This window comes from Lacerta agilis, chromosome 13 (assembly GCF_009819535.1).
Source record: "Lacerta agilis isolate rLacAgi1 chromosome 13, rLacAgi1.pri, whole genome shotgun sequence".
In the NCBI taxonomy this organism is placed as follows: domain Eukaryota; kingdom Metazoa; phylum Chordata; class Lepidosauria; order Squamata; family Lacertidae; genus Lacerta; species Lacerta agilis.
In genome coordinates, this window is record NC_046324.1 from 19,278,233 (window position 1) to 19,304,218 (window position 25,986).

The following is a 25,986-nucleotide window of genomic DNA, read 5'->3' on the forward strand; positions in this document are numbered from 1 at the left end:
GGCTTACAAACTGTCTTCCAGGGAGTCCTGAAGTCACTCAAAACTTGTCTGGAACTCCTGAAATTAAAACAAAGCTTTCCAACCTTTGGGGGCACATTTGGAATTCTGAGAAAGCACTATGAGCACGTGTGACAAAATGGCTCCTGTGGGAGTGTGAGAACACAAAATCTGGTGTGCACACTGGTGCTCACAAGCACCACGTTGAAGATCCCTCAGTTAGAAGACCATCAGTAGCAGATGAGCTGTTCTGAAAGACAGCTTTCCCACCACTACTGATCTTTCCCAGCAATGTGCAGCCGCCAAGGAATGAATATTATTTATGTTGTGGTGGAGGTGTTGAAGAATATGATTCACCCTTCTGTAGTTTTAAGCACTAAAGGCCATTCGACTGTCTCATAAAACTGCCACCTCATTCTGAGATATGTGTCAATGAGGTCTTAAAGGATGAAGGAGAAACTAAATTGTCAATCCCTGCATTCCCTTGTTATCTCAAAAAGTCACTTATGTGTACATTAGTTGCCTCATAACCAGTGTTGCTTGGGAAATATTGGAAACAGAAAAATCAGTGCAGGTTCAGTCCGCCATCTTGATTAAAAATGGCATCCAGGTGTATCCAAGCATAGATGAAAACCTGCTTCTTGACCTCAGGAAGCATAATGCAATATTTGGTTAGAGTATCTTAAGATACTCCGAATTGGTTCATTCCAAATGTGCATGGAATGAACCAAGAACCTTCCAAAACATATAGTAGACTTTTGTAATTTTCACACTTATTTAATTTGAATTGATGTTTCAACCAGTTTATTTGAGCATTCAAACATTTCAAAGGAGTAACACATTTACCAAGATTTCATTAAGCACTCGTTTCAAACGTAACTGCCAATTTCCTCTTCCACGTTCTCTTTTCAGAGCCATCAAGGATCAAATTCATTAAAACAGATCAACATCAGAATAGGATTAGTTCTAGCAAGACTTTTACACATCTCCCTTTTGGAGCAAATATTTACCTGAAATAGGGATCATTTTCACAAGAAATCACCCTTGAAATTAGGATGCAAAGCTGCCTTAATTTGCATAGGTGTTTTATCCATTTTAAGTAATTGTGTCCATTACATCCTTGTCAAATAATCCATTAGTAGGTGGTACCTGGGAGCATTTCCATCAGTTAAGGCAGATGACTGATTATTAACAGTTAATAGAATTAATGACCCAGATCATACATAATGCTAAGCGTTGGATCATTTAAGGCAGCCTTCCCCAACCTGGTGCTGTCCAGATGTTTTGGACTGTTAATTCCCATCTTCCCTCACCATTGGCCATGCTAGCCTAGGATAATGGGAGTGTAATCCAAAACATCTGGAGGGCACCAGATTGGGAAAAGCTGTTTTTTAAAAATTGGTTAAACCATGGTTTGTTTAACAAAGCATGCGTTAACCATGACTTGTCCCATAAACAATCAAACAACCTATGGTTTGTTCCTCCAAACTTGGGTTGTTTTCCAGCTCCTCTTGCCTCATGTTTCTGTACCTTGGTGAATACCTGGGTTGGGATGGCCAAGCAAGCCATAGTTAAGGAAGAGTGCTAGGTTCACATTTCAATGCCAAGTATTCTTTTTTTAAAAAAAGTTGTACGGTAACAACAAGCCATGGCTTATGATTGTGGTTTGTTGGGAGTAAACAAACCCCTGAATAGGGTCCAGACTATCTTATAAACCATAGTTTAATGCACTATTGCTTAGTGTTAATGTGCAAACCAGGCCAATATTTATGAATGCCAAATCTTTTGCAGGAAAGTTAAAAGAATGGAGCCTCATTTTATATGGAACAGCTGAGAGCCCATACTCTAATTCCACCTCCCATCACTCCAGGTCAAGGATGCTGGAGATGCCATCTTCTGACATGGAAGCCTCAAAAGCGGCTTTCTTTCAAACTCAGATGGAAATACTGGAGGATGAAGAGGAATACACAGGTAAAGTGCCCAAATACCATTTCTCTGTCTGTTTGCCCCTCCCTCCGTCCCTCCCCTGCCTCAAACTCTGCTTTCTTATGCAAAGAACTGGAGCTGTAACTCCCCCCCCCCCCGGGAAAAACTAGGAGATGACTTGTAATCCAGGCCCTCTGTTGCCAAGTCCACCACAACTACTATGAACGGAGATGGTGCTCCATTGTCTTCCAAAAAAATTGACCCTATCCAAAACCAGTACAATGTTTTGTCCATTCTCCCTTGGTGTTCAGCAAGTACAAGGATCCGTTCAGAATCCTGAGAACGTTGGGATTTGATTTCCATGTTTCTAATTCCAAACTGGTTAATCCCAAATGCATGGTGCTCCTCCTACTAGCATAAAGGAAATTAAAACCACATTGCAACAGGGAGTTTCCAAGCCTTTTGGGGTTATACAGATAAACTTCCGACAGGTATGGACAATGCCTGTTAAATTTCAGAATGCGATTTGATTTGATTTATTGTATTTCTATGCCTCTTTCCATTCGAATGAATCCCAGAACAGTTTACAAACAATAAATAACAATAACACCATAGAACATCACAAAGGCAGCATAAATAATATGAAATAATTGCCGACTATCAATAAAACTGTTGCCCTCTATGAAATGCTATTGAGAAAGCAGCAACTAAAAATAAGCCGAGCCTCACAATTACAGAAAAGTCATAATATACGATTAACAAATCAATGCAGCGTTTATAATCTACAAAACAATATTAACAACATTAACAGAATAGCAGCTGCAAAGATAAGCCCTGCTAAGTTTATGCACACGCCACTCCCCATGCCCCCATGACTCATTATTCAGTTCGTTGAAATACACATGAAATACATACATATGAAGTGGGGATGCAGAAGACCACACCAGTAGTCCTTCCTTTTTTCACGATCAGGAAATGGCAAATGTCTCAATTTCAGTTTCTCAGTCTTTCTGTCTTATGCTTAGTTCTCCACATCAGCTTGCTTTTTCTTTTTTAATTATTATTCCCTCATGAAATTTCATCAGTATCGTGTTGCTAATTTATCCTAATATACACAAATCTGTATGCAGTTTGGTCTAATATGCACAGTTTTGCAAAGCAATTTCTCCTCCTCGTAGAAAGCATTTTTGTATGTTATTTTCACGACTGTATGCAAACTGTAGCCTATACCTTTTTGTACACGTTTCTTCGCTAGAGGACTGCATAGCAATATCCAGAAAAAGTGTGAATCTTGAAGGATGGCTGCGTTTCAGTTCCTGTATTTGCTTTGTAATGTATGAATTATGGTGGTTTGTCTTTAAACGTGAACTGAATCAAATTTATCCCATACCCCTTCTGGTGACTGGCAGAAACCAAAACAGAATGTTTTGGAAAACAGTACAAATGGCAGAATGAGGACCACAATACAAATGTACTTTGTTTGGCTATCTCCTACAGAGCCCAGAATTAACAGAGGGGATCTGGCTGTGCAGTTTAGGTTGCTGTAGCACAGATTTCTGATTTGTATCTCTCTGTGGGGTGGGCTCATGCACCACCCTGTGAATTATGAGGATATAACATTGTCATGCAGCAAAGCACTATCATATGATAGGGTAACTGCACACTGCATGTCATGGTGCGCTACTAAGAAGGACTGAAGTGTGCCTTGGAAAGTGAAGGATATTTTATTCATGTACTTACAGTATTCCATTTCTTTCCTGCCCCTCCTGAAGGAGCCCAGGGCAGCAGTGCGTCTGCTACTCTATGCTGTTCAGCATAGAGAGGCTCCATGCAGTTGATACCTACTATCTCTGCCACCATCTCATCTTAAATAATAATGCAGTGGGATTCCAGAATGCACCACTGAGCTATAGCAGAGTTTCATAGCAGTGTCATGATGAACCAGGTGATGGAATAGGAGTAGCCAATGTGGTTGACTTCCAGATGTTGCTGGGCTATAACTCCCATCATCCCTGACCATGGGCCATGCTGGCTGGGGCTAATGAGAGTTGTAACCCAACAATATCTGCAAGGCACCACATTGACTACCCTGTGTTAGAGCTAGTAACTTTCCTGTAGTTTTGCTCAATCTTTAGAACCCTCCCCAGGAAATCTTCAGAAAACCAGAAATGCCTGTCCTGCTTCAGAGGGGTACCATGCATCCGTGATCCCTCTCCTTTCTGTGGGCAGCAACCTTGTCCTAAGTGAGAGGGGCTAAAGATGCGCAGCAGCTAACATAGCCTTGCTCAACACAGCAGGGTTGAGGATCTTGTGGCCTTCCTTCCAGCTGTTTCTGGGCTACAACTCCCATCATCCTTGATCCCTGGCCATTCTGGCTGGAGCCAATGGGAGCTGAAGTACAGCAGCATCCAGAGGACCACTGGTTCCCCATCCCTGAAATACAGCATGACAGGTGTGAAGCACCACCATTGCCCAGAAACCATAGCCTGGGAGTACAGAACGCCAAGGAGGCAGTATTAACTTGTGTGCTGGTACAAGGAGCTACTGGGCTGCTCTGTAGTTGCAGACAGGACCATTGCTGCTGGTTCCACTTTTGTGTCTATCTTGCTGTATGCATAAAAATGTAAGACTGTTATCATGCAGCCCCTATTGGAGGATTTGTAGTGGTGCATCACAATCCTGGATTTGCATGAACTCAGAATAGGAGAAGGGAGCAAAACAGAAGGCAGGTTTAAAATGGTGGCTTTAAACAAGAGCAGAGGCTTGAATAATTAAGGCAGGGGTGTGGGGACAGAGGAGCTGTAAGGCGATAAAGGTTAGATGAGATGTAAAGGGAGAGGGGTGGGGTTTAGCAAGCAACACAAGCAAGGACAGCAATCCCTAGTAAATTTAGATGCATCTTTAAGACGGAACTGTGTCTCCAGTTTTAATCCGAGGGGGAAAAAATGCAACCACCCAACATCCTGGATACCAAAAGTTTTGGAAATGCACCACCTCCTTGAGACAATTAAGTTGACAAGCTGTATTGCCAGGACAAGACGTTCAGTTGGCCTGGTAGCTCCACTTTAGGCCTTTTAACTCTTAAGCCCCATAAAGAAATGAGCAAGAAATGTGAGTTGCTGCTGCTGCTGCTGCTGGCTTGGCTGATATCCTGTATACTAATATTATGGCTTCTAGATAAATGTTAGGTTCTGTTTGACTCTTGGTTTATACAGCCTCTTCCTGTGAGCCGAGAATTCAGGAGTAGGTGAATGGGTTTCTTTGGACAGAGCCCACTCCTCCTGTTAAAAACCGGCCGCAGATGCAGCTTTGTTGTCTTTCCAAGCTCTGCCCACCCCTCCCTAGTGCTATTAAATTATTCACACAAAAATTATTGTGGCGTTTGGAGTCTATTTCCAGGTGGTCTCATAAACGTTGGCGAAACCCTCAAAAATGTGGAATCGTACACAGCTGCATAGCTCAGCTCAGCTTTGAAACCTGTCCCAATATTGGACCTCTGTGTTTTGTGGGACATGCAAGTTCTTCTGCTTATTTATGGCATTTTGGCTTGCCATAATACCCTTGACTCTTTTTGCTGGCAATATCTGGATTCTAGAAGTAAATAAAACCAAGCTTAGGGTACTTATACCTTTGAGTGTGTATATCAATACCAATGAAATCTGGACCCCAAGCAAGACATTTTCACAATTCAGGGATGGATTCCAGACAGACCAAAGCATTTGCACAGGGACAGTGAAGGGTGTGGCTTGGAGACAGTCCTGGGACTCAGCTATACAGCTGCAATAAAACGTTTCCATGCTTTTGGGGCATTGGGGGGGGGAGTCCAAAGGGCTCGGCCCCCAGGAGCTGGTGGCCCTTCCTCCGTGTGTTGCCTTTCAGCTAGATCTACTATTTTCTGTGCATAGGCATGGGCAGATGTTTTGGAGTGGTCTGTATCTACTTTCAGAATGACTTAAGTTGTGTTTTCCATGAGGTTTCATTGTTTGCAACAGAACTTGAACGCAATTCTCCTGAAACTGAAGCACCTTGTATTTTCAGCGTCCGCAAATGCTTAGCTTTGGAGCATACAGTGGCTAAAAAGCTCCCCTTTCATGCTGATTGGGCAGCTTTAGGATGTCAAATATAGAGACCCTGCTGCAGAAATGGTAATGGGCCTTTGACCTCCTGTGATACACACACACACACACACACACACACAACCACTAAACTACTGAAGTCTGAAGCGGAGCACCTAAAGGAGAGCTAAGCCATGGACCCCATTTTCAAACCCTAAGTCGGTTTCAGGCTCCTCATGCCAGGCATACACTGACCGAAAGAGCCTTGCTGGCTTGGGTTGGGGAAGGAGGGGAAATAAGTGCAAAGTATTCCCAGCATTTTGGGGTTTTTTGTTTTTAAAAAATCCTACTGGTATGTGGTACACTTGATAGAATGTACACCGGATGCAATTTTGTAGGTTGAACTAGGAGGAGTTTTATATCTCTTCTTTCAGCAGAACTGTCTGTCTCTCTAAGGTCCGTGCCATACGGAATGTGGCGACAAAGGATGTGACGGCCCCAACGCCGACCAGTGCCTGAACTGTTTCCATTTCAGCCTCGGGAGCCTTAAAACTGGCAGGTAAAGTGCCTTCCAGGTTGGACAGAAGTCTTGTCACACATGTTAGCTTTCTGAAGGAGCAGGTGCGGTGGTTTAGTGGTGGGGCAGGACGAGGTTCAAATTCCCACTCAGCCATGGGTGAGTGACTGTTCATTGTCTCTCAGCCTAACCTACCTCGCAGGGTTGTTGTGTGAAGCTGAAATAGGGAGGGGGAGAAACAAGTACACCATCTCAAGCTCCTTGGCGGCAAGGGCAACTGGGATATAAATGTAAAAACAAAAACAAAAAAAGTAGTATTCCCATCATATCTGTCTTTACTAATGTTAAGTCCTATTGATTTTTTTATGGAGTTAACTTTCAAGCATGCTGAGGTTTGCAGCCTCCTTATAATTCTTCCAGTTTATGATTGACATAATATATATGAAAAAGGGGGTCCAACAATGAGGTGAGGATTTAGGCGAGGATGTGAGCTGCAGAGCTAAGTGGGTGCCTGTCTCCCTCACTCTTCCTCTTCTGTGGCCCCTTCTGTATATTATTGATATAATAATAATAATTTATTGTTTATACCCCACCCATCTGGCTGGGTTTCCCACAGGGTTCCACAGGGTGGGTGCCACTACTGAGAAGGCCCTCTGCCTGGTTTCCTGTAACCTCACTTCTCACAGGGAGGGAACCGCCAGAAGGCCCTCGGTGCTGGACCTCAATGTCCGGGCCTCATTTTGTGGCCCCCCAGAAGGTCTCCTAGAGGGAATGTGGCCCTTGGGCTGAAAAGGCTTCCCTGCTCTTGCTATAAAGCAACAGGAGTCGATTGACTTGACCCAGCAGTATCTTCTTATGTCTCCGGAAGCCACATGTCGACAAAGCAAACAGGTGAATGGGCGATCAGAGAATCATGCAACATTTAGATGGCAGGAAATAACTATGATGCTCACAATGGAAACTGGACCATTATAACTAGGCTGGTTGTGCTGGAGCCCCTCACTTTCCTTGTGTCCCCCCCCCCAGGAAGTGTGTAAATTCCTGCCCCCCTGGCTACTTTGGGGACACTTCGCAGCGGAAATGCCGCAGATGCTACAGGGGCTGTGAAGCATGCTTGGGCAGAAGCCAGAACTCGTGCACAGCCTGCAAACGCAGCTTCTATCACCACCAAGAGACAAATACGTGTGTGATGCTGTGTCCAGCTGGGTTTTACTCTGATGACGGTAAGGAAAGGAAATGCTTCTCAGCTAAGGGCTGCCAATCAATTGAAGTTTTTTTTTTCTTTTAACCCAATATAATTGTCTCTCTGTTAATTGATTTCAAGTTGTGCGTGTTGTCAACCCCTCATTGTAGCTTCGCATCTTTAAGGAAAAATATTGAAGGAAGGGTAAGAGCACCTACAATTTGATAAACAGATACCAATCCCCTTTGTTAGAAAGAAAAGCTTTAGAAGTATTTTCTTTTTCATTCTCTCTCACAGTAACACAGCATAACCAAAAGTTCATAGTTATGAACACTCTGTTCATAATTTGCAGCACCAGCCATTAACATTTGTCCTTGCCCATTAAAAATGGGAACCCTTAAACAAGCTTTTAATTGTTATGCTGTTTTAAATCTTCATTTTTATCTCCAAAACAATGTGGTCCAAAAACTTATTAATTTAAAGCTGAAACTGATAAGTTTTGTGAGTTTTTCTTTTGGTCATAAAAACTAAGAACAAGTTTCCCACCTGGTCTAAAAGCAATTATACTCTTAGTATTAGATTATTGTGAATTTGACAAATAGCTTGCAAAAATCTGAAGCTTATAAACTCTTAATATCTGCAACGGATCATCTTTCTCATTCCCCCTCTTCCCCAATAAAGGTCAGAGACGTTGTCAGAAATGTCATCAGAATTGTAAGAAATGCGTTGGAGAGATGGACAAATGCACCGTCTGCAAAGATGGATTCAGGTAAATTGCTAATGGAAAAGAAATTGTGCTAGTCTTTCAGAATTTATTCTGAATAAATGAACATTGAATTTATCAAATTATTTAATAGGGGAAACTGGTCAAAACTAGGCATGTACAGTTGACCCCCCTGCTGGATCAGGCCAGACAAGGGTCTGTCTAGTTTGATATCCTTCCCCCCCCCCACAGTGGCCAGCCAGGCTCCCCCTTGGACATTCACAACCAGGCCACAAAAAGTCACTATCACCTGGCACACAGAAATTCCAATTTACCAGAGATTTGTTCTCCTCCTCCCTACCCATACACACCTGTAATCTTGCATACCTGTGCATTCTCTTGTAGTAGAGTCTGTAAGGATTTAGGTTGCTGGGAATTGTAGCTCTGTGAAGGTTCAGCTACAGTTCCCAAGATTCTTGGGGGAAGCCATGTGCATTAAATGGATGGCATGGGTGTGACTACAGCCTGGTGACTGTAAGCATTACAGCAAACTAACATATGTGAAGTGCTTGGAACAGCCTCCTCAATACATGTGATGTATTCATGTCTTACAAATGACAGTGGTGCCCCGCTAGACGAATGCCTCGCTAGACGAAAAGCTCGCTAGATGAAGGCATTCATCTAGCGGAAGGCTGCCCCGCAAGACGAAAAAGTCTATGGGGCTGCCTCGCAAGATGAAAAAAAAAAATTTCCCCGTCTAGCGAAAACCGCGATTTGCTAGATGAAAAAATCGCTAGACGAAAATACTCGCAGAACGAATTATTTTCGTCTAGCGAGGCACCACTGTATGCCTAAATGTACTCACCCATCCCTGCCCAGTCTCAGTACAAATGGAACTGGGACATGGGCAACCTGCCTGTTATAAGTTTGCAGCCCTCCTTCTCCTGCTATACCAGCGGCACTGTTTTTATTATTTTATTACTAAATGTATTACCCACCTTTCACCAGCAGGTCCAAGGGTGGGTACAACAATTTAAAATTTATAGCAGTTAAAACAGGAATAGAGTGAACCTTGAAAGCACATGTCTCAGGTGTCGAAGGTCGGGATAAAGGGGTGCATCTGCAGCATCTGCCGCAAGCTGCAAGGTGAAAGTGTCAGGCACGCATCGATGGGGAGGAAATTCCAGAATTTAGGGGCTGCCACAGAGAATGCTCTCTCTCCCAGGCCACCCCCACTCCAAGTTTCTGAGGGAGGTGGAACTGTCAAGAGGACCCCTCCGCTGATTTTAACACCTGGGAAGGTCTGTAGTGAAGGAGGCAGACTTTCAGCTGTTGGGGGCCTGTGTCATTTAGGACTTCAAACACTAACATGAGCACCCTGAGTTAGGCCCAGAAAGGAACTGGCAACCATGTGCTTACCTGCATCTTAAATTCAAATTTCCTGCGGTAGATGTGTTTGTAAAAGGAGAGGGTGCAAGCATCTTTCAGGAAAGGGAGGGCAGAGGGAAAGCAAATAAATATGTTTATGTTGAACTTTATAAAACACACATTTTTCTGCCTGGACTCAGATGCCTCCTTCAGACCTGCCTAAGTCAGGCTGTGTGTGTTACGTACTGTACGAGTTATTATTCCAAGCAAGCTGTGTTTACTTAACGTGACTGGGCTTGATCTGTACACGTCTAATGAAGGCGTGTCTAATATACCTTACTGAGCATGAAGATACACCCTATAGTTTTTGCTCTGTGCTGAAACTGTCTGCTTAAGAGAACAGAGGGCTCACCCTGACTTCTGGTGGTCCCACCACTTTCCTTCGGGGAAACCCACTCTTTAGCGCTGAATCGGAGCAAATGTCAGTTGGGTTTTCCACAGACTGACGTTTGCCCCGATTCAGTGCTAAAGAGCAGGTTTTCCTGGGGAAAGCAGCAGGGTGAATGGAAAACCACCCAGCCCCGTGCTTTCGAAGCATGAGACAAGCAGAAGCGAGCACAAGTCTTGAATGAGGATCTTTCAGAAATGATTTGAGAAACTTTCCCTGATTAGCCTTGGCTAACCGATTGAGCTGCAAACATTTCCCCCTTCGCCGCCGCTCCCCAAAAAATCCACCATGTTTCTACAATATAAATAGCATGATCCCAGAACATATTTTATTTTGTTAAAGGCGATGTAGAGGAAGTCTAGCAATCAGCTGTGCAACCTTGGTTTAAACCAGTGTTTCCCAAACTTGGGTCTCCAGCTGTTTTTGGACTACAACTCCCATCATCTCTAGCTAGCAAGACCATTGATCAGGGATGATGGGACTTGTAGTCCCAAAACAGCTGGAGACCCAAGTTTGGGAATCACTGGTTTAAACCTAAGTTCTATTGGGAAGCAGGGCATCTAGTTTGAGGCTTTTTAGTTTAGAGAAAAGGCGAGTAAGATGATACTGTATAATATTATGTATGGTGTGGAGAAAGTAGAAAAGAGAAAAAGTCTTCCTTCCCGTCTCAAAATACTAGAACTCACTGGGGACAGCCAGTGAAACTGAATATTGGAAGATTCAGGACACAGAAGTTGCCAGATGCAGCAAATAAATAAGAGGTATAGATTCATAGCTAAGTACAACAAGTTAAGACGTTGATCCAACGAGTGACACACACCCCACCCTGCACCTTCTTTTTGAAGAGTGGGCAGGCATAGAACTTAGCACAGCAAGCAGGCACTTCTTTGAGTGGGTTGGGCTTATCCTTGTCTCTGTGTCCTTGAAGTTGGCTCTCAGGTATCTCCTCCTCTGAAGGAGCCCCCTCACGGACAGTATGAGGCACTTGACTAGGGCTTTCCAGCATCGCAGGAGATAAATACTCCTCTGCCAACTTGCTTGGACCTTCCCCTAGTCCCAGCTCTCCTTTTCCCAGACTACTGGTCTCTTCTCCAGACTCAGGCACGTCTTGGGGTCCCCGATTCTACCCTCCCCATTCTGCCAGGACCCCTCCCTAGGGTCATCCTGAGCCCCTCCTCCAAGACAACTTCATGGGATTCACGGCAATACCTCTCTCAGAATGGAATCTCTATTGAAAGAATAGTTTCTTTATAATCCCCATTTGGTTTTCTTCTCCCCTGACTTCTCCAGTAATAAAGTTCCATCTAGCCTTCATGAGGAAAATGATACATGGCGACTCAAGAGTGGATTTAGGAAGATGGGTCCCACTGATAGGTTTCCCCCCGGGAAAGCAGAACTTAAAATGTCAAACACCAGAAGCTTTATCTGAACAATTTGTTCAAGCGGGAGCCCCAAGGCCACCTCAAGCAGCTGCACGTCTGTGTTGCTTCACTGCAGAGCCCAAGGCCTCCTTGCCTGATTCATTTATAGGGCAGTAATTGGTCTGAAGTGACTGCTTCAATAACGGCACTTTGGCTAAAGTGGAAAATTGCAAGTTGCCTCCAAAGATTATCTACTTCCTAGGAAAGGGAAAATAGTATCTTTTTATTGTCCGCTAACTTCCTTAAGCTGCTCCCCCAAAATCATGGCTTGTCAGCTTGAAGAGCATTTGCCAGAAATGTTTCTGTCTCTGCTTATTAAAAAAAGAAAAATCTTCCAGGGTGAAACCAAGAGATGTTCACAGGGATGGTTCAGCTGTAAATCAGGCTCACCGAGGAAGTGCAGACGGACTTGAGGAACCTGTCTCTATATCTCTATAAAGTAATGATGGTCTGGTCTTGAACTGATCATTCTATAGTTTGGGCCTTTTCGCCTCGAAAACATCACTTTATTTTTAAATGGCAGGATGGTGTGATGAAAAACTTCGACCATGTGTGGGGTACTTTTGGGCCCTTTGAAGGTTGCTTAACTACAGCTCCCAGCAGCCCCAGGAAGCATGGGCAGTGGATAGAGATGATGTGAGTTGTGGTTTTGCAACATCTGGAGAGCCAAAGGTTTCCCACACCTGGCTTAGACCAAGGATAAAAGTTCTTCATGTGGTGGAGAGTGTGAGAGACTGGAGACAGATGGGATCTGGGTTCAAATCCCCACTCAGCTGCATGTGTGACCACCAAGAGTGGGGCTAATTAGTATAACCCCACTTCCCCTTCATGCATTGACAGAAAGTGTGTGGCATTCATATAACTCAGCACTGTCTACACTGACGGGCAGTGGCTCTCAAGGGAGGGAGTTTTATCCCAGCTCTACCCAGAGATGCCCGGGATTGAACTCTGGACCTTTTGCATGCAAACCAAATGTTCTACTACTGAATTGCAGCGTCCGCCTTGGGTTATCTTTCAGGGATACCTGACTCCTAGCTTGTGCCATTGGAGCATGTTTAGACAACTACAGAGCCTTGATGAGATAATAGCTACTAAAAGTAATCAAGAACGGGGCGTTTCTCACACAATTCATCATCTGCACAGATATATGGGTGCATGGCTAGGCGCATGGAGTCTTAATGAGTATTCGTCAGTGAGTATGTGCTGGCCAGGCTGATGGGAGTTGGTCCAAAACATCTGGAGGGCACCAAGTTGGTGAAGGCTGGTATATGGACCGTGGCACCTGGCAAAAGTGCAAGCAGCACTGCAGAAATGGTTGCATGCTACACAACTGCATAGAGAAAATAAGCAGGCCTTTGCACATGATGAAGTATTCCTAAGTATTCCTACATATAACACAATGAGGAGCAAACATTTGCAATTTTCACTCCTGTTTCGGTATTGGTTGGAATTCTCCAACATCTGTATGGCTAATGCATCATGTAGCTCAGCTCTTAGCCAACCAAACACTGCCAAAGAACATGCACTCCTAACAGTAGGACACATCCATTGGTTCAGGGGCAATTCTCCATCATGTCAGGATTGTTCATGATGTCACCTGCATGGAAATGATCACATTTTGCGGGGAGAGGGTAAGTGAGACTGTGCCCGCTGGCCATGCTCCCAGCAGCACTACCAGATCTTCATATGCTGCAGATACATAAGCAGAGCTTGTTGTCCAGTTTGGGTAGATATATAGAGGTTGCAGGATGGACCTTTTGGCTGTGATCCTATTCTGCTTCCTTGCCTCCATTTCTCCATGGGTGATTGCACGAACAATTCTATAGCGTTCCTTAATCTGTACTCAGTGGCTTTGCCAAAGGAACAGTTGACCTCAACTGGATGTTAGTAGCTCCACTAATGAATGGTTGGATGAAATTCCATGGTCTGCTAGGTTAGAGGACCTTAGATGGTTTAAAGGTTATTCAAGGGACCTTTCTAACATTTCGGCCCCAATCACATCAAGGCACAGCAACTCTCTTCTGTAAGAAAGGGTCAATGCTGGAGAAATTACAGAAAGGCAGCCAAAAGCTAGGAACCTTTTTGGGGAGCAGGCATAGCTTTTAGAGATGCAGTTTCTCTGATCCCACCTCAATTTATTACTAAAGTTTCTGTGGCTTCTTCATGATGAAGATCTTCAGAGAGTCAGGCTTGACTGCCCAGATACGGATATGAAAAAACATTGCCCATTCCTCTAAGTTTGAAAGCTTTTTTTTTTTTTTAGGGCAGTGGTTCCTCTGCTCCCCCAAAAGGAAATTAATTTCTGTTGTGCTGCTAGCTCTGTTTCAGCTGCCTCTAAAGACACTGTCAGTAATGCTCTTCAGAACAGGCAGCTGGCCATTTTTGTGCCCACCCACCCCCAATCCATAATTGCACTTTAAAAAATGAAATCTTTATTGCTTTGAGTTGGGTAGGTTGAGCTGGGCAGAAGAGGCAATATTGCAATAGCAGGTAGAGAGATGTCCAGAGACCTGAACCTTAATAGGATAGATGTTGTACCGGTTCCTGCAGAAAAAGCAATTGCAGCCTGCCAGAGGCAGTATGCCTTTGAATACCAGTTCCTGAGTATTACAACTGTGGAGAGTTGCTGTTGCACTCAGGTCCTGCTTATGGGCTTCCCATAGGCACCTGATTGGCCACGGTGAGAACAGGATGCAGGGAGTGTGGGGATAGGCTTCAGTGCTAGTGGAGACCCTCCTGGACCCTTTGGTCTTTATCTGGGACCCTCCTCTAGGTGCACCCTTTTCTGTGGTGACCCTCCTTGTGGAATGCTCTCCCCAATGAGGTCTGCCTGCTGCCATCATTGGCATCCTTTCAGCGCCAGGTAAAAACTTCTCTCTTCTCCCAGACATTTGACCGCTTTACAATGATTTTGCTGTCTATTGATTGTACATTTTGCTGCTGTTTTATTGAACTGTTTTATGTGTTATTATTGTATGGCCTTTGTTGCAATGCATTGTATTTTATTTTATTTTACATTGTGCTTTGCACTCTTAAAATTCTGTAACCCCCCATGGGCACTCCTAACGTGCCAGTCAACCATTAGATTGAAATGACATTGATGATTATCTCCACTGCTTTCCTCCGCAGCCTTGTAGACAATAGCTGCGTTACAGGATGCAGGCCGGGCATGTACCTGATCAAGGAGCAAGTACGATGTGAGGGATGCCAGTCAAACTGCCGGACATGCGTGGGTATGTTGTGTGAAGTAGTTACAAGAGGCAGGCAGTACGTGGGAATCATCAGCTTGTTGATCTGAACTGTTGCAAGCTTTGTGTGTCTTTCACTGCAGAGAAGAACAAAGCTAGCCTGCAGGAGCTGCAGAAATAAAAGCTTCTGGGAGCACGGCTCCACCAACGAAGGAGTGTTGTCCTGGTTGGTCCTTGGCTTCTTCTCTTTTTGGGCCAATTCACATATGATCCCATATGTGATCATGGTTTTACCATGAGCCAGCCTATAGCCCATGCTTTTTCTGACTTCCTGGGTCATGGGCAACCAGTTCCTTGGCTTTCATTTCTTGTTTGGAGTGCAGGCACAAACCATAGTTAGCTGATTAAATGTAATGGCAAAGGTACAGTTTGCTATGGACCAGGAAGCTGGCTAGGGCTGATGGGAGTTGTAGTACAAAACATTTGGAGGGCACCAAGTTGAGGGGAGGCTGCTCTAGTGTATATGTAGGAAGGAGCTGTCCCTAATACATTGGGCCAGTTGGAGCACGTCAAGCTGTCACTTAGAATTTTTTGTGCTGGCTTGGGTTGTAGACCAAAATATCCAGAGCGGACCAGAGAGGTAGCAGGAGGCTGTTTTAGATTGAAAAGCCAGTGGGGTTTCTAAAAGGGAAAATAGGTGTCTGCCTGTGGCCGTTTGCAAGCAAGGAATTGGAGCATTGAGCTCTGTATCTGTTTTAAATCAAGTCTGCATTCAGATTCTTATTTCTAAGGATTGCATCCAGCTAAGATCTACTCACAGTAGATTAACTGAAAATAATGAACCTAAGTTAATCATACTGGGACGCGGGTGGCACTGTGGGTTAAACCACAGAGCCCAGGGCTTGCCATTCAGAAGGTTGGCGGTTCCAATCCCTGCAACGGGGTGAACTCCTGTTGTTCGGTCCCTGCTCCTGCCAACCTAGCAGTTCGAAAGAACGTCAAAGTGCAAGTAGATAAATAGGAACCGCTCCGGCAGGAAGGTAAACGGCATTTCCGTGCTTCTCTGGTTCGCCAGAAGCAGCTTGGTCATGCTGGCCACATGACCTGGAAGCTGTACGCCGGCTCCCTCCACCAGTAAAACAAGATGAGCACCGCAACCCCAGAGTCGTCAGCGACTGGACCTAATGGTCAGGGGTCCCTTTACCTTTACCTTTAAGTTAATCATGTCCATTAATTTCAATGGATCTACTTTTGAGTATAGCTAGAATTGGGTACAACCCCAAAGAGTCCTAGGTCCTCTTCACACACCTACCTTCTAGTTTGCCAGCTCGCAAGGAAGAACAGCCAACTCTTCATATTTAAACCATAGAAAAATTCCACAATCCAACTGGATTTCGCTCTGCCAGGAACAGCATCACATGTGGACATGGCTGGGCAGAGGGGCCACTGACAAGAGCCCCCTACACTTGCTGCAGTGTGAATGTAGACCCACTGGGGAACAAGGGGGAGGGTTGTCCTGCCCGAGGGCCCACCAGAACCTACTCTCTGTTGTGCAGTTTGTAAATCAAAAGGTGCGTTCAATGTAACATTACTTGAACAAAGCTAAAAAAGTTAATTTATATTTTACTAATGACATGAGTGCCTGAGACAGACAGCCTCCTTTCTACCCCATCACATATTCTGGATGTGTTTCAAGAAGACTTTAAAAATATATATATGTGATTGGAGTATTGTTGTTTATATTCCTTCTGCTTTAAAGATAGAAGCCTTACCTTTCATGGGACTCAAAGGGAGCCATATGAAAAGCCTGTAAGAAGCACAGCACAAGCGAGCTTTTTGAGTACATAAAAGTGTCAGTGCTTCAAAATCTGTACGTTTGCATGGGAAGTTTGTGCTGTGTCCCACTGAGAATTTGCTTCGGTTTCCAGCTTGTTCTGCCCCAGACCAGTAATAATTCAAGAGCAAATGCACTTTTTTAAAAAAAAACCAAAGGAAATCTACAAAACTCAGAGTGAACACAAAGCATGTGCTGAAATCCTCTCTTTTTCCTGTTGAAAGTTGGGCAATCTCCCCTTTCCAGAGCGTTTGGCCACGATCCAAAGAGCTACTTTATGTATGCCTAAGGGCTTGCGTGAACTTATTTCAAATTGTCACACGTTTGAACAGCAGAATTCTGAGCCATATCACAATTGCTGAGTTTCAGGTGCAAATTTGTGGAGCACTGGGTGCACTGCATCCCAGAGCTCTGCTGCTCAGGTTCCCTGTTCCAGCCTACCCCTCCAAATGTTTTTGACTACAACCCCCATCAGCTCCAGACAGCACCATCAACGGTCAGTGATGATGAGAGTTGTAGTTTTGTGCCCCCCGGAAAGGATGTGTCGGCATTTTATTCAAGGATGCTACCACCACAGACCATAAAACTCCTTGTCCGATCCCAGATTGCCAACCACATACATGCCAGCTTTGAGGGAGCGCAAAGCTCAACTTCACTGGTATGCTCATATATACTCTTTTTATGGCCTGAGCGGCGTTGCTACCCGAGTCCTACGATTTGGAGTCCCCCAAGTCATTTGTTCCCTGCCAGAAACATTTTGTCTTTGCAGCTGCCCCTTTAATGGCCTGGTCTGAAGCCAAATCGCAATTGAGAGAGGCATGTGCTTTTTCCACGAAATGTACTCGGAACGACTCAGTCTGTCCCTGCCTGTAAAATGCTTTCTCCTACAGTGCCACAGTACATGCCACCAGCCATGCTGGACTCTCCAAATTTGCGAAGTTCAAGGATTCGCGGTTCTTTACAAGGTGCAGTTGGTTCAACCTGCACGTCTTTATAATTAACCTTTTGCTTTCTTTCCCCACCCCCTTTATGAGGGTGGGGAGCAGTTCTTAGACAGCAGGTGGTTCGAAAGCTCTCTGTGTTAGAGAGCCAGTGTGGTATAGTGGCTATAGTGATGGAGCAGTACTGGAAGAGACCCAATTTCAAGTCCTCACTCAGCCATAACACTCTCAGTGGGCTTCCTTCAGCCATTTCTCAGCCTAACCTACCTCACAAGGTTGTTGTGAGGATAAAACGAAAGGTGGGAAGAACCTTAGGAAAAGAATGAGAGGTTCATTAAAATATATATACCGTATGTATGGTGAGATATGATCATAGAGATGAAATAAGACTTGAATAACACACAACCTGAACTTGTGTGGTAAACTGAAGGTGGCTCTTGACCACGATGCAGTTAGGCTGTTGCCCTATCCCTGTCTCTTTCAACTGATAAGCTCAGCATTAGCAGTTAAAGAGTGACAAACAGCTCAAGAGTGGAATTGCCAAGTGGACTGTACCCCCTTAAATTCTGAAGGAGCAGGTAGATTTCTATGACCCAGAAGCTTGGCTCCTTGAGTGCTTCAGGACGTTTGCAGCTTAATCGCCTGCTTGTGTTCAAACTAAGCTCTACAAGGGCTAAGAACGTCCTTTTCTTAAAGAACAAATCTGAGGAATCCAAATTTCTGCTTGCATGAAATGGCAAAAGACGCCCTAGCAGTAACTAGCTGGTATGTAAGCTGTAGATTTTATGCATTAGGGTGTCCTTGGAGAGATGAAGTTTCTCTGGCTTGTGTTTATCTTCCTGCTGGAAAGAAACCAAGGCAGATTCCTCCTGCTGTCTTGTTAACGTCACATTAATTTTTTTTAAAAAAAAACACACACCAAACCTCACAATGATAGCAGCTTGTACTTACATTGTATTGTAATCTCACAGAAATTCATATGAATTCCTCCTCCATTTACGTTTACTCTTTTAAAAAGACCCCGAACACTTTGCCTTGGATGATAGTCCTTGGCCACTAGCATGAATAACACCAGATTCTCCATTCTTCTAAGCCATAGAAAATCAAAAGTGATTCATTCACACTGGTATCCAAGAACTATCATCCTGCTGCACGTTAACAAAGGCAAAATGATGAGAATCTAAGGGCTCTAGCAACTCATTTCTTCTCCCTTAGGAGTAGAGCAGCAAGCAGATTCCTTGCCTCCATTATCCCCCAGTTTGCACCCGGTACAGTGATTGTCTTACCAAACTGGTGTGCTTGTTCTTCCCATGCTCCTTAGGGCCGGGCCGAGAGGAAGGCATCCATTGTGCCAGGAACTTGCACCTGCACGAGTGGAGGTGCGTCCCAACATGCGGTGAAGGCTTTTACCCTGAGGAGTTGCGCGGACTCCCCCACAAGGTCTGCAGGAGGTAGGAGATCAAGCAGTTTTGGCAACCCGTTTCTGACGATGAACGTTGGAAGGTTCGGGACAGATAAAAATGCTACTTCAAACTGCACTCCCACAGGCGGCCATAATGGCTATCAACTTGGTTGGCTTTAAAAGACGATTGGACACATGGATGGAGGACAAAGGCTATCAGGGGCTCCTAGCCATGATGGCATTGCTCTGCCTCCGTGGTTGTTGGAGGCAGTAATACTTCGGAGTACCAGTTGCCGGAAACAGGAGGAAGGGAAAGTGCTCTTGTACTCGGGTCCTGCTTTCAGGTTTCCCACAGGCATTTGGTTGGCCACTGTGAGAACAGGATGCTGGATTAGGTGGGCCATTGGCCTGGTCCAGCAGATTCCACTTATGTCCTTGTATCCTTTTGTGAAAGTAGCATGGGAGCAAGCATTAACCCTCGCCAAGCACTCTGCTTTGGCATAATGCGAACAAGGATCTCTTTTCTTGATTCAAAGCAGCTTTGTTGTGGTCAGATTTAAGGAGGAGATAATTTTCAGAATCAAATTTATTCCTCTTGGTCTACCACGTGTATACCAAGTTGATATTGTCCTCTTTTAACCTCCTGCAACATCTCTTTCCACAACAAGGAAAGAACTGGGAGGTGAATTCCTATCGAATGGTATTTAGCCAAGACCCCTCACACGCCTCCCCTTCTCTCCAGGAACCAGGCTCAGATACTGAGCATATGTTACGCCATAAAGGATCACAAGTTCAAACCCCCACATCTCCAGAAAGGTGTCTTAGCTCCCTCCTGGACCATGACAATGGAAGCTCTTCCTTGAGAGTAAGGAAGAGAGATATCTATAGAAGCAGAGGAGACATAAGGCTCAGCAACAGGTAGTCATGGCAGCCATGGCCCTCAAGCATAGAATTATAGAATTGTAGAGGTGGGAGGGATCATGAGGGTCATATATTCCAACCCCCTGCCATGCAGGAATCCTTTGCTCAATGTGGGGCTCAAACCCATGACACCGTGTTTTAAGAGTCTTGTGCTTTACTGACTGAGCTATACTAGGAAAGACAAGAATAGCCAAGCTAGAAGCAATGGTTAAGGAGTCCCAAGATCAGGGCAAGGAGTTCTGGACTGCACAGGGGCAACAGAGCTGCTGGTGGGTTGGCATGGCTCTTGTACTGGATACAATGCAGGGACAACAACTGTCTGGATGAGAGATCTCAAATTTTCTGTATAGGAAGAGTTTTGGTAGGGCTGTGGGATAAGCTAGTGGTTAGATGTGTCTACCCTCCTTCCTTCTATGCCAAGGATGGGAAACATCTGTGACCCTCTGCATGTTGGCTGGATTCCAGCTTCCTCAGTCCCAGCCAATATGGTCAATGGTTGGGGATGATGGGAGTTGTAGTCCCTCAAAACCTGGAGGGCTGTGGGCTCCATGCCTTAGTTTGGATTATGGGCATGCAACTAGCTACTAGAAAGAGTTGCCTTTTTCATCTCTTCCTCAGATGTGAAGATAACTGTTCAAGTTGTGACAGCTCGGGAAGAAAATGTCTCCGGTGTAAAGAAGGCTTTAGCCTGCTTAGTGGCTCGTGCATTGCTAGCGACAGATGCCACAATGGTATGTATTTACATGGATGTTTATTAAAGATGGGCAGATCTAAAGCATATATTTAAAGCACATCCAATGCACATTTAAAGCACATGACTTCCTCCAAATAATCCTAGAAGCGTTTTTGTTTTAAAAGTTTGTGCTGGGAATTGTATTGCTTTGAGGGGGAAACAACACCTCCCAGAATCCCTTGGGGCTAAGTCACGTGCTTTAAATGGGCATTGCATGCACTTTAAATGTTTGGTGTGGCTCTGCCCAAGTATCCACATAGGCAATACAACACACACCTGACTAGCCACTGATAAGGCTGCATCCACACCATGCATGTAAAGCACATGGCCTCCCCCAAAGAATCCTGAGAACTATAGTTTACTCCCCAAAGAGCGAAAATTCCCAGCACCACTAACCAACTACAGTTCCCAGGGTTCTTTGGGGTAGATCATGTGCTTTAAATTATACTGTTAATACAGCCTCTGTCCCCTTTTGCTTGGTTCCATTACAGCAGTTGAAAGATGATGCAAATGGGGGGGGGACCCTGTGCAGCTCAAATGGAGCTAAATTTTAGTATCAAATTGGAGGGCATCTAGGGAAGAAATGTGATGGGACTTTAGGAACTAACATTTCGATTGCATCATTACTAGTTCTGCATACCTACATTCCCTAGAATCTCATCCTTGTCTTCGGCCAGATGTTGCTCATTCTTCACTCCCTTCTTGCATCAGGAACTTGCGGCAATTTTAATTACTTTTGAGGTTGAGATTTCATATTTATGGAATATATAATGAACTTTACTGAAACTTAACTTTGGGGCAGCAGGTGGTAGAGAAGAATCAGCGACCTGAAAATGTGCAGGTAAGGTAAGAAAGAAAGAAAAATTCCTGTAATTTCTCCTGGCACACAATTTGCATGGAGCTGGTTTAAGAATCGACTGCTGAAGGATGGGAGAAATTGGCATATTCCAAGTCTATACATGATGCTGCTGAATAACATTTTTATACTGTATCTCTTTCTTAAATTCAGCCCATCTATCCTTGCACCCTTTGTCAGCTGTTTCAATGAGAATATCGGGAGATATCCCTTAAAAAGGACAGATTGACCAAGCTTTCCTTACCCACCTCAGGGTTCACCCACACTTCCTGTTTGTTCCACTGCTTTCGCCCAGGGAAAGCCACTATTTATTGCTGAATTTGATGACGCTCACCTTTTCTGTGGAGTTACGTTTGTTCAAATTCCAGCGGTAAAGCATGGGCTTCCTCTGGGAAATTGGTGGGGCAAACTGAAAACTGCTGGACCCTTGCTCTCTAGGCACAGGGCAAGGGGAAGTGTGGAGGTCTGCAAGGGAACCTCTTACTTTGGCTCTGTGGCAGCACAATAAGCTGAGTTGGGGGGGGGGGAGGGTTGCAGCTCAGTGGAAGAACACCTGCTTTGCAGGCAGAAGGTCCCAGGTTCGATCCTTGGCATCTCCAGGTAGGTGTGCTGGGCCCAGGGGTAATCCGAGAAACGAGGTCCAGGTCCAGTCCAAAAGGTTCAGCGAGGGGTCAGTCTGACAGAGCCAAGGCAGGACACAGGGCAGGAAACCAGGCAAGGACAGGTACAGGATCTCAGGCAGGATCTGGCTTACAGCAGTGTTGCTCCCACAACCTGGGGCGGGGTCCAACAGCCTTTTATCTTAGTCGGGACAATGGCCGGTCCTGATCCCCCGGCAACTCACTTCCCTGTTTCGCCTGAAGGCAAGCACTCCTCCTTCTCTCAGACCTGAGTCTCTGCAGCTCGGGAAATGACGATGGGTTACTGGACCCAGGGGCCGCCTCAGCCTCCCCTGACCAAACTGGTGGTGGAACAGCTGTAAGTGATGGCCCAGCTGAAGGCAACGAGGTAATCTCTGCATCTGGAGCCAGGACAGGCTCAGGCCCCTGACTTGGCCCAGCTGGTGTTTGCTGCAGAGGAATCTGCGCAGACTGGGACTCTTCAGGATCAGGCCCTGGACTTGGCTCAGATGATGCCTGAGGCAGAGGATCCGGTGCAGACTGAGACTCCTCTGGTTCTGAGTCCGAGCCAGAGTCCCAGGCCATCACAGTAGGGCTGAGGGTGCCCCCTGCCAGAAACCCTGGACAACTGCTGCCAGTCAGCCAAGATCACATAACACTGGTCCTGAAAGACCTACATTGGCTCCCAGTACGTTTCCGGGCACAGTTCAAAGTGTTGGTGCTGACCTTTAAAGCCCTAAATGGCCTCGGCCCAGTATACCTGAAGGAGTGTCTCTACCCCCATTGCTTAGCCCAGACACTGAGGTCCAACGCCAAGGGCCTTCTGGCGGTTCTCTCACTGCGAGAAATGAAGCCAAAGGGAACCAGGCAGAGGGCGTTCTCGGTGGTGGCACCCTCCCATTAGATGTCAAGGAAATAATCAACTATCTGACTTTTAGAAGATATCTGAAGGCAGTCCTATTTAGGGAAGTTTTTAATGTTTAATCTTTTATCATGTTTTTAATATTTTGTTGGAAGCCACCCAGAGTGGCTGGGTAATAATAATAATAATAATAATAATAATAATAATAATATATTGACAGTACTGAATTAAGTGGACTCATCCCCACCATCCTTGAGTTTTTCCGTATTATCCTAATGCCGCGTGAGGTCATTTTGTCACTTTCTTTTTCCTTCTCGCTCATGCCCTTGTACGGCTCAACTTTGTTGGTGCATCTGTGCAGTACTTGAGCAGGAGAGTGTTGTGTAGTGGTTAGAGTGTCGGGCTGGCACCCGGGAGACCAGGGTTCACATTCCCACCCTGCCATGAAGCTCGCTGGCTGACCTTGGGCCAGTCACTGCCTCTTGGCTTAACCTACCTCACAGGATCGTTGTGGGAAGTTAACAGAGATGGGGGAGAACTATGTACACCACTTTGAGCTCACGGGGGAAAGGGTTGGAATATAAATATGGTAGGTAGAAGGATTAAATAAATATCTCCATTCTGAAGTCTATGCAGGTGTAAGAGCCATGCTCATGAAATGCACATGCCCCTCCCCATCTCGAAACTCTCCAACAGATGGATGAGCTGCTTTTTTCCGTTATCTCTCGTGTAGCAAAATAGCTCTTGCTGTGCTTTTCCCAGTCCTACTTTGTTTGGCTAAAATGTTAATCCAATTTCTTTCCCCCCCCTTCTCCTCCCTCTTTCCAAATGTATGTATGCTCTCCCAGCTGATGAGGTCTTCTGCGAGATGGTGAAATCCAACAAACTCTGTGAGCGCAAGCCATTTATACAGTTTTGCTGTCGGACGTGCCTCTTGGCTGGCTGAGCCGAAGATTTTAATATCTGCCCTCTGGAGGCCCTGTTGTGCCAGTTCCCTAGGACAAAGTCTCCCTTCTCCTCCCTGTCTGCCCCTACCCCTACCCCACCCCCACTTTGGGAAGCTTCACCCAGCGCTGACTGAAGCTTCAGCTTGCAACGCGGATCACTTTAATATTGCCTGCCAGTCTGGTTTCTACAGTGCCACATGCCTGGTTAACACCCAAGCCTAGGTAGCATCCTTGCTTTGCTTGTTGCATCTTAAAAGAAAAAATAAAAAAAAATAAAAATGCAGATGGGAACACAAATCCTTCTTGGACATGTCTTGCAAATGGAGAGTGAAACCAAATTCCACATGCCCAGCTTCATTCAAATTAATCAACCCTCCCAAATAGTATCCAGGCAGGTGACTGGGCAGATTTAAGGTATTTCTGCACTTTTGAGAAGAAAGGGGCACCTCTTGCCCACCCATCCCAAAAGAATTGGCAGCCCTTTAGCTGCACAGTGATTGAGTTCTCTTCTGGTGCAACCCTGGCTTGATGCACTTCACCCCAGAAATGTTGTGGTGAAAAATAAGGACAATCCCCAGTTGCCTTTTAGGAGCAAAATTGGCCATAGCAAACATGCAACTTGGCAGTCACCAAAGAAGCTCTCCCAGAGTTGGCAGGAATAGGTGAGAGCGGTCTTTGTCTAAGCCCCAAGTGTCCACCTTTACTGCAAGCTGTACTGAGTAGCCAAATCCTTCCTAAGTGACTGTCGGGAACCTGGTAGCCCTGAGCACCCTGCAGGATTGAAGCCTTCATCGTGAAATTACTGGGAATAAATTCATCTCTTGTCTGCCTACGCAGGCTAGAATAATTTCCTCTCCGCAACAAAAGATTATTCTGCTCTCCTCCCCACCCCAAATGTTTGCATCTCCTAGCTTTTTCAGCTTTGATTGATGGCTTCATTTTTCCAGCCTACCACAACTTGCTGACAAAACCTTTCCTGTCTAATGACAGCTCAGTGACTTTAGTAAGCAATCCCTTCCAGGAGACGTTCTATTTAGCCAGCCAGGAGGGAAAGGAATCAACCAGTTCTACCAAACGGCGCTATACAACACATCTGAATGTATTCACTATACATATAAATATATAAATATATATACATATAATAATATATATTTTTTAGTTTGTTGTGTGGTGTTTATATAATTGTGTTTAAATATATTTGGTTATGTTGTCTTAAAGAATTTTTTAAAAAAGTAACTTATACAATCATTGCCTTTATTCACAGAAATTTTAAATTATTTTTTACAGGGACAGACCTTTTTTTTTTAATGTGTCTCCTTCCCTTCCAGTGACATCTTTGTAAGTTTCAACAAAAATGTCCCTTTTCCCCTCTTCAGACATATGTAAACAACACTTCTCTTTTTTCTTATAATGCCTGTTCTGATTCGCGTTGTTGGCTGTTTTAATAAGTTAAACCTTCAGCCCATGAAATTGGCGGTAAAACATTAATTGGCTCTTAACAAAGTGAGTTTTCTAAGCTTTTTTTCCTGGCTAAAATTAACTGACATGACCGTACTGCTTTGGACCCATGTGCTCTCAAACTTGGCTTGAATGAATAGTGAAAGCCAACACAGTGTTTCTGATGTGATCAATGGCAAGAAGCTGACAAGGCAACCACACCATGAATAAAATGTTTATAGTCCTGATTGAGTTATTCTGTACTTAACCCACCCCTGAAGCAACCAAAGTAAATTGCTTTATTTTACTATGAATATCCTATTTCTGTGTAGTCTTTTAATTAACATCTGGAGGGGGACCGACGACCTATATTTATTGATGAGATGCACACACAAAAATCTATTGGGATGTGATTCATCTTGTAGATTACTGTATTCCCAGTGAGTGAGCTAATGACCCACAACATGATTCAAGGTGCCTCTTTTTAGGGATGGGGAATCTGTGGCTCTACAGATGTTGGATTACGACTCCCATAATCCATGGCAATGTTGGCTGAGGTTGATGGGCTTTGGAGTCCATCATAATCCGGAGGGTCACAGGGTCCCTATGCTTGCTCTAACAGGGCAG

General features: G+C 44.9%; 1 protein-coding gene across 2 annotated transcripts in view; it reads left to right on the plus strand.

Annotated features, from left to right (window-relative positions):
• PCSK6 (proprotein convertase subtilisin/kexin type 6) overlaps positions 1-25,673 on the plus strand; it is a 94,395-nt gene extending 68,722 nt beyond the window's left edge. For both annotated transcript variants that reach the window (XM_033166596.1, XM_033166597.1), the window contains exons 14-21: positions 1,789-1,968; positions 6,435-6,537; positions 7,522-7,718; positions 8,360-8,447; positions 14,748-14,851; positions 18,903-19,032; positions 20,523-20,635; positions 23,824-25,673. In XM_033166596.1, the coding sequence (XP_033022487.1) occupies positions 1,789-1,968; positions 6,435-6,537; positions 7,522-7,718; positions 8,360-8,447; positions 14,748-14,851; positions 18,903-19,032; positions 20,523-20,635; positions 23,824-23,921 (1,013 nt within the window). In that variant the 3' untranslated portion in view covers positions 23,922-25,673. The remainder of the gene's footprint in view (positions 1-1,788; positions 1,969-6,434; positions 6,538-7,521; positions 7,719-8,359; positions 8,448-14,747; positions 14,852-18,902; positions 19,033-20,522; positions 20,636-23,823) is intronic.
• The last annotated feature ends 313 nt before the right edge of the window (positions 25,674-25,986 follow it).